The sequence below is a fragment of the Thalia democratica genome, unplaced genomic scaffold (genome assembly GCF_965202585.1).
Source record: "Thalia democratica unplaced genomic scaffold, ktThaDemo2.hap1.1 HAP1_SCAFFOLD_325, whole genome shotgun sequence".
Taxonomy (NCBI): domain Eukaryota; kingdom Metazoa; phylum Chordata; class Thaliacea; order Salpida; family Salpidae; genus Thalia; species Thalia democratica.
In genome coordinates this window covers 5,010-12,575 of record NW_028139412.1, presented here as the reverse complement: position 1 = coordinate 12,575, position 7,566 = coordinate 5,010, and the positions used below count along the sequence as shown (strand labels likewise).

Here is a 7,566-nt window from a genome sequence, read left to right as displayed (position 1 = left end):
AAATTCTAACTTGAATGAATTTTTTTCACCAAAAAAAAAAAACAAAAAACAGTGTAATCATTACTTCAAAAATGTCAACTAAATTAGTATTTCTCATATAAAATGTTTTCAATTAACATTATAAAGTTTTTTAATTTGGTTGTAAGTGCTTACTTCTACACTGTTTATATTAGATTAATTTGCAGTTTGTTTTGCATAAAATAATTAAGTTTTAACCTCATATTTTAAAACAAGTTATTATTTTCATAGTTGTAATTTGAACAAAGTTAAACAAGTTTAAATTTGTTTCTACAAAATAAAAGTTCCTACTTGTGCAGTAATATATTTTATTAAAGTACAAGTTTGATTGATTATAAATAAGCTGTGGTCATTACAGTAACATTATACATATCGATATAAGATATATATAGTATATAGATCAAGTTAGTTCATATAGTTTAACCAAGTTTTTTAATTATTTGAAAATTAGAGCAACAATTGTGATATAACTTTGAAAACTCATTTTTTGAAGCATGTACTTTTGTTATGTAAATTTTTTTTTCGAAGTATATTTTAATCTTACATCACCTTGTAAAGCCATTCTGACCAAAAAAATTACTTATTATTTGATGTTTCCTGTTATTATCATTTGATCAAATATATTTCTGACAAATATTTACAAGTGACTAGTAAAATTGTTTTGTAACATCAAATTTACTTAATTACACTGAAAAAAATGTACTATAAACAAAATTGAAACATAATTTATTTACAGGTTAGGTAATTTTAATTAAAGTAAGCACACACAGCAGCACATATTGTGACCCACCCATACACACACACAAAATGAATTTGTGCATTCTATCACTGCTAGTATGCCTGTGCATTCAGCAATCTTGCAGTTACTATTATGATGACAACGATTATGACAGCACTGAATACAACTACCCCTATGACGGTGATTATGAATACCCTGACAAACCAAAAAATAGAAGTTTGTTTCTTTGTATTTTGTTACTTTGTTGTAGCTTTTTCTTAGCTACTCAAAAGAATGTTTAAAATCCAGTGTGAATGTTTTTAGATTTTTGGTTCAGTATAAACTTTTTTTAGCTGAAGCTTATATTAAAGTTATGATTAACTATTCATAAAAATATGAGTTTATTTTTCAGTTTGTAATAAATATATTATTCCATTGTGATGGATGAAATGTGAGAAAAGTTGTATAAATATTTATGAATAGAAATATTTGTAGAAATACAGAGTTTTGTCCTCATCACCAAATTGTTGAAATATTTTGTTATGGTTAATAATATTTTAGTGACCATTTTTAGATTTAAATTTAAAAGAGTTGTTTCAAAATGTGTTCTAAATTTAAAGCATAACACTTAGTTTTTTCTACTACTTTGATAATATAAGTCTTCTAAATTTTATATAGTGTAAACTTTGATAAACTAATAAATGAAATATGATACTTTACTTTACAAGCCTTGTAATTTGATAGTCTTTTTAACAGACATACTTAATATCAATTCTAATTGAGTTAATTTTTAAATTAATTCATTTGTGAGCAATGTGTATACTAGTATGCTTAATATAAAAATTAAGTTTAAGATACTTGAAAACAATTTCCATATGATGAAATTATAATACAAAAGTGACTTTTTATAAATTAGCACAAGTAGTGAACAAATAGTGAAAGCAATGAATTTAAGTTCCACTGTTGTGTATTAATATAAAAAAAAAACTGCAACTTAAAATACTTTTTAAATATAATGATTCAAAATAAGATATATTAGTATTATGAAATAAAATTTGCTTTCACTATAACTATAGGTTTATTGGAACCTCAAACCATTTTTAAAAGAATTTTGTTATTTATATATTTTTTTAAGTTTTTACCTTGTACAGGTAAATATATTCTTTAAAAAACATATTAAAACTTTAAAAATAATAAAATGTGTTATAAAAGTTATCACTGAAAACAATTTAAAAGCATAAATAATATAAGTGTATTCTACTTTATGTTAAGTAAGTAAATTTAATTCTTTAGTTTAACTAATGTAAATCAATTTAATATGTAGGTAAACTTATGATAAATTCTGACATAGTTGTTGGAAACCTGTTTTACTCACACTTATAAAGTTGACTGCTGCATATTTTAATCAAACTTTTAACTTAATGGATACTTAATATTGTTATTAAAACATCTACAACTGTCTACAGCTGTTTTCCCAAAACCTAAGTAGCAAAAAACTATTTTTACAAAAACAATTTATATTTAATAAAAATATTAAACTTATAGCTGCTTTTGTTCACAAACTAAATGAAAATTATAATTCAAGCTTGTTTTTGTCTCTACCCCAAATACAATAAGCTTTCATTCTTAAACACAATATAGCAACACATACACTACAGCTGCTTTTGTTATATTTATTGAATTAAGCCAACTGAAATTGTCTAATTCATTTTAAACCTCAATTTTAAATTTTATAAGCAATTACATATTCTTAAGCCCTCAAACTTAAATTCTAAAATCAAATTAACCAATAAATTTATTAATATTAATTTATTTGCCCAAACAATTTATAAGCAATTACAAATGCTTAAGCCCCTCAAACTTAAATCCAAAAATCTAATCATCCAATAAATTTATTAATAATTATTTGTTTGGCCGAACAATATATTGAAACTGTGTAAAATCTATATGGTTTTTTATTTAATCATTACATATTTTACTTATTCTATCATCAAAAGTGCCAACAATTGCAGTTACAAAAATTATCATTTAATTTGTTTCAACACTAAATTTAATTAAGATTATTTTTATTTTTTGTTAATAATTTAACCTCTTGCATTATAAGTGTCCACAATACCAAATGGTATTCTTATTGAAATTTTATTAATTCCAAGTCAATAATTAAACAATTCTCACTACTCACAGCTGCTTTTGCCCCAATACTGAAGGAACAGAACATAAAGAATGCCGACAGAGTCCTACGGCCCAAGTACAACGACATAGTCCGTCTCAACTGCGGCAGCAAGGGCAACCCGAAGCCCAAGTTCCGCTTCTACAAGGACGGCAAGAAGATGAAGAAGAGTGACAGGAAGGGCAAGAGGGAGAGGGTCGACGTGAGGAAGACCATGATCATGATCAACAAGGCCAGCCCCAAGGACAACGCCAACTACTCGTGTTTTGTTTACAACGAGATGGGCAACTTCACTGTGAACTGGGAACTGAAAGTCAAGCCTAGAAGTGAGTCAATTGAAAATTATGAAGTTAATAGTATGAGATCTTGAATATTTTTTTTTGAATCAAAGTTTTACTAGAAAATAATTTAATTTGATAGCGCATAAACAATTTTACATGAATTGAAATTGTATAAAAAACTAGTATTTAAAGAATTATTTTTAACAAGTTAGTAAGAGATTTTATTTATTTGAATGTTTTACTAATATTTCATAAATTGTTATTTGAGTAATAAAATATATTTTTTTTTTGCAGTTGCTCTCAACAACACTGATGGTGAGTTACATTTTATATATTTTTTATGGGAGTAAATTGCTTTAAATTATATTGCTTCATTTAAGCTGACTACACGGTTTTGATAATGTTCTCTTTTCATATACCTTATTTATTTAAGTTTAAATTTAAAATAAAGAATATTATAATATTTATTTTTATTGTAAACTCTGAAAAATCATAATTTTTTTTTTTTGATTTTTACTTTATAGTCACATTGTACACTCAATCTATTCTTAATTTAGATATAAATTTAGTCCAAGTTAAAAAATTCAGTTAATATATAACAAATCTGATTCCATAAAATAGACTAGACTGTGTTTTCTCCTTTGTCATAAATCCAATAGGAAAACTTGTCTTTAAGAAATTAATTTATTTTTACGTTCACTGTAATTAAGATCAAAAATATTTCTTAAGTAATACATTGACAAAGAACCCAATAAACTAAGTAGGGCCAACCAACTAATTATTTGTCAAATAGAACCCCACTGGACGAAACCAGAAAGAATGGAAAAGACATTACACGCCGAACCAGCCGGCAACACTGTTCAGTTCAAATGTCACGCGGGAGGTGCCAATCTAACAGTGAGGTGGTTCAAGGACGGAAAGGAAATATCCACCGACCCTAAAAGAAGGGCGGCCAGATTGGGTAGTTACAAGGTTGGTGGGAATTATAATAACAATATGTTCATAATTATTAAATTATTAAAAAAGTTGAATTAAAAATTAACTGCTTTAAGGTTGATAGGATTTTTATATTTTGTAAAACCCATTTAAAACTTAAGCATGGGTTTTTGGCTCTTGGTAGAAAAAATGTTGGTATTGGGAGATATATTTTAAATTCTAATTTTTTGTAAGTTAACACTCCCTTAACAGTTTATACAGGAAGTTAAAAACTGGTGATTGTTTAAAATGCTTATAGAATATTTACTAAAATTAAGAAAATTGTAAGTATTTGTAATTACCAGGGACCCGAAAGAAAAAGATATAAGGTGAGTGTTTTAGTAAAGGGTTTAGTTTGTGAAAAATATTTCATATTTTTATAGTTGTTTGGGTTGTGGTTTTTTTCGAGGGTTGGTAGAATTAGATATTTATATAAACATTGTTAATTGTTTCGAAGGGTGGGCAAGTTTTTTTCAAAGTGTAATTCCTCAAACAGTAAAAAGGGTATCACTTGTAATTTCCTCTATCGGTTTACAAAGGAAGTTATCAAGCTGATTGAAAAAACTTCAAACAGTATTTAATTGCTATAAAATTTCTCCATTAACTTTCATTACGTTTTGTAGAAAATGTTTTTCTTCACTTCTGTCAATAACTTAATATATTTTGATTATATATACAATAAGTTAAAAGAGTATGTTAAGTTATAACATTGCAATGTCCGTATGACTTTGCATAGAAATGACTTGTATAGCTATTTTAGACATATTAAGTTGTTGTTGTGAATTGTAGAGACCGGGTGGAAAAGTAGTCGAGGTAAGTGTAACATGTAAGATTGGTGATTGAAAATATTTGAATTTTAATTACTGTTTGGTTTGATTATTTAACAAAATCTGGTGCTGTTTTAATAATATATTGAGTGTTGAAGCCTAAAAAATTTAATGCGAGTAAAATAAATAGTTACATATTCTACTGTGTTAACAATCTTAAGATAGACTGTTTGATTTCAGTGTGATTTGGTTGTCATTTTTGACTGCTTTTTTTGATAGCTTACTTGAATATTTTAAAAAATATTTATAACTTAATTGATATCATACATATTAAAAGTAAAGTTTTAAAATAAATTGGTGAAGTTGACAAATAATACATGCATTTATCATTTCATCAAAAACTATATGAAAAATTTTTTCTATAAATCGTAAATACTTTTTAGGAAAGAGGAGATCTTCCAGCTTACTTCTTTGAGTGCAGAGAGGTATTACAAGTTCATTTTGTCAGATTTTATTATATTTGTTTTTGAGTTTTTAAGATCCCAGAAGTTTTGTTGTTTTATATATTAAGTTTAAGTTTTAGTTTGTTACAGTAGTAAAAAAAAAACGAAAATGTTTTTTCCAAAGTTTTAGTATTTTGTTTATTTAGTCAGCTTTTTGTTAGAAAGTAAGAAAGAAAAAAAAGATATATAATAGGGAATGGGACAGTTCTATTGTAAAAATGAAAACAGCAGAGATGTAGAATGGAAGTTTTTTGGTAAAAATAATGGAACTTGTAATTGCAACCGTGGAGTTAGTTTCAGATTTTTTTATTTAAAAGAATAGTTTTAGATAGTTTTTATTTAATCCATTTTCAATTTTTTTTTTATACTGAAGGTAGATTTTTTTTGTTAGTTACTACAGTTTTTATTTTCAGAGAATGAAGTTTATTCCAAAGACAATAGGCAATGTAGAGGTTGTGTTTTTGATTATTTTTGGTCTTACACATTTATTTTACAATTTATGAATAAAACTTTATCTGCATCCTACTGGTAGTGTTCAATGTAAACATAAATTTTAAACGTTTAATTTTATACAGCTACTTGAGTTAAAATTTTAAAACCTGGTTGTTTGTTAGCAACAACAAAAAAAAGCGTTTACTTTAACAAAACTTTAGTAATTATAGTAAGATCATAAAAATATTGAAAATGTTAGTTTGAAAAGATAAAAAAAACAGCTGATCGTTTTTTAAACCAATTTTCTAGCAAAACTTTTAGATTTAGGTTTTAGAAATATTTTTTTAAATAGGGTAAGTGGCAATGGTGCTGCAAAAAAGACAAGTTCCAAGATTTTTGTAAAGGTTTGAGAAACAGTACTGGACAGTTGGATTATTTGAGATATGATAAAGAACATGTAAAGTGCCAATGTAGAATTTTAGTTAGTTTCAGAGTTAAGCTAGTTGTACTAAAAACAGTAAATGTTTAGATGTAGTCTCAAAGTGATTATACAATAGATATGCGTTTAAAAGTACTAAAGAATATTTTTGTTGTGGTGAAGTAAAGTTTTATGAAACTTAAATCAAAGTATTTTGTAGCATATATTTATACTACTACTTGTAATTACACTTACATATATTATAATTATTAATAAGTATTCAGCAGAATTTACTTGTACTTGGACAAAACCATTACTAAGTTTGTTTACTTTTAGTTATATAAGCACAAACAACAACAACTGTTTTGTGTCTTTCAATCAAATTAATGAATTTTTCTTGCACTTTATAATGAAACTAATCTTTCAGAGTTGACAGAATTGTGTTATATTTTCTCATATTTACAAAACACCTTCTTGCTAACATTTGATTTTTTCAAGGTCGACGTGAAACCTGGGTTTTGTAACTCGTGCCTGGCAATCGTGCCTAATGTCTAATTGGTTTAATAAAATAACAATTAATGTGTTAATACCCAGGTTGCAATGTTTAAAAGAAATTTTTGTTTGGTCGTGTGGGATAGTAAGTCTTGGTAGCTTTGTTGTTTTATGGTTTGTTGTTTGGCATTAAAATGTTTTTGTGTTCATTCTTTAATATTTATTCGGTTGTTTATGCTTAACTGATAGGTGTTTGTTAATTGCTTATGGTAGAAAATTTGTTTTGGTATATCTAAAACCCTAAAATACATTTCAACTTAATAGCTTATTAAGATTTATTTCACACAACAAGTAAATTTGTTACTACAAAATTAAATCAGAAAATTATAAAAGCCAAAAAACAAAGACTATGCGTCTGAAAAACAAACTGGTGTTTATAACTTAAAAAATATACAAAAAACCAACATAAAGGGGAGTAAAAACAAAATATTTTGAAAGCAACTTTCGGCATAAGTAATTTTTCTGTTGTTTTGCTTCTAATGACTGATGCGAGCCTTCTACATGTAATTAAGACGAACTGGTTAAAATTTAACTTTTTATTGCAATGAAAAAGAGTTCGAGCTTTTATTATGATTTATACGGGCAGTTAATTAGAAATGATGCTCTTCTCTCAGCTTTCATTGTCTTGCTTTTTTTTAATTAAGGTATTTTGCTTATGCTTTAATTTTTACTTGTTAAGGTTTATTTCTTAAACCGACTAAATCACGTTGTTTTGGATATTTTTTCTTGAAT

The 7,566-nt window shown here is 26.2% G+C and overlaps 1 protein-coding gene across 1 annotated transcript; it reads left to right on the top strand.

Annotated features, from left to right (window-relative positions):
- Positions 1-758: 758 nt before the first annotated feature.
- LOC145846197 (fibroblast growth factor receptor 1-like) lies at positions 759-6,837 on the top strand. The gene is made up of 8 exons (XM_082953111.1): positions 759-973; positions 2,921-3,232; positions 3,482-3,502; positions 3,981-4,159; positions 4,952-4,975; positions 5,373-5,414; positions 5,626-5,721; positions 6,781-6,837. Exons 1-8 carry the CDS (start codon positions 826-828, stop codon positions 6,835-6,837), a joined length of 879 nt encoding a protein of 292 aa, XP_082809237.1. The 5' UTR covers positions 759-825.
- Positions 6,838-7,566: the final 729 nt, after the last annotated feature.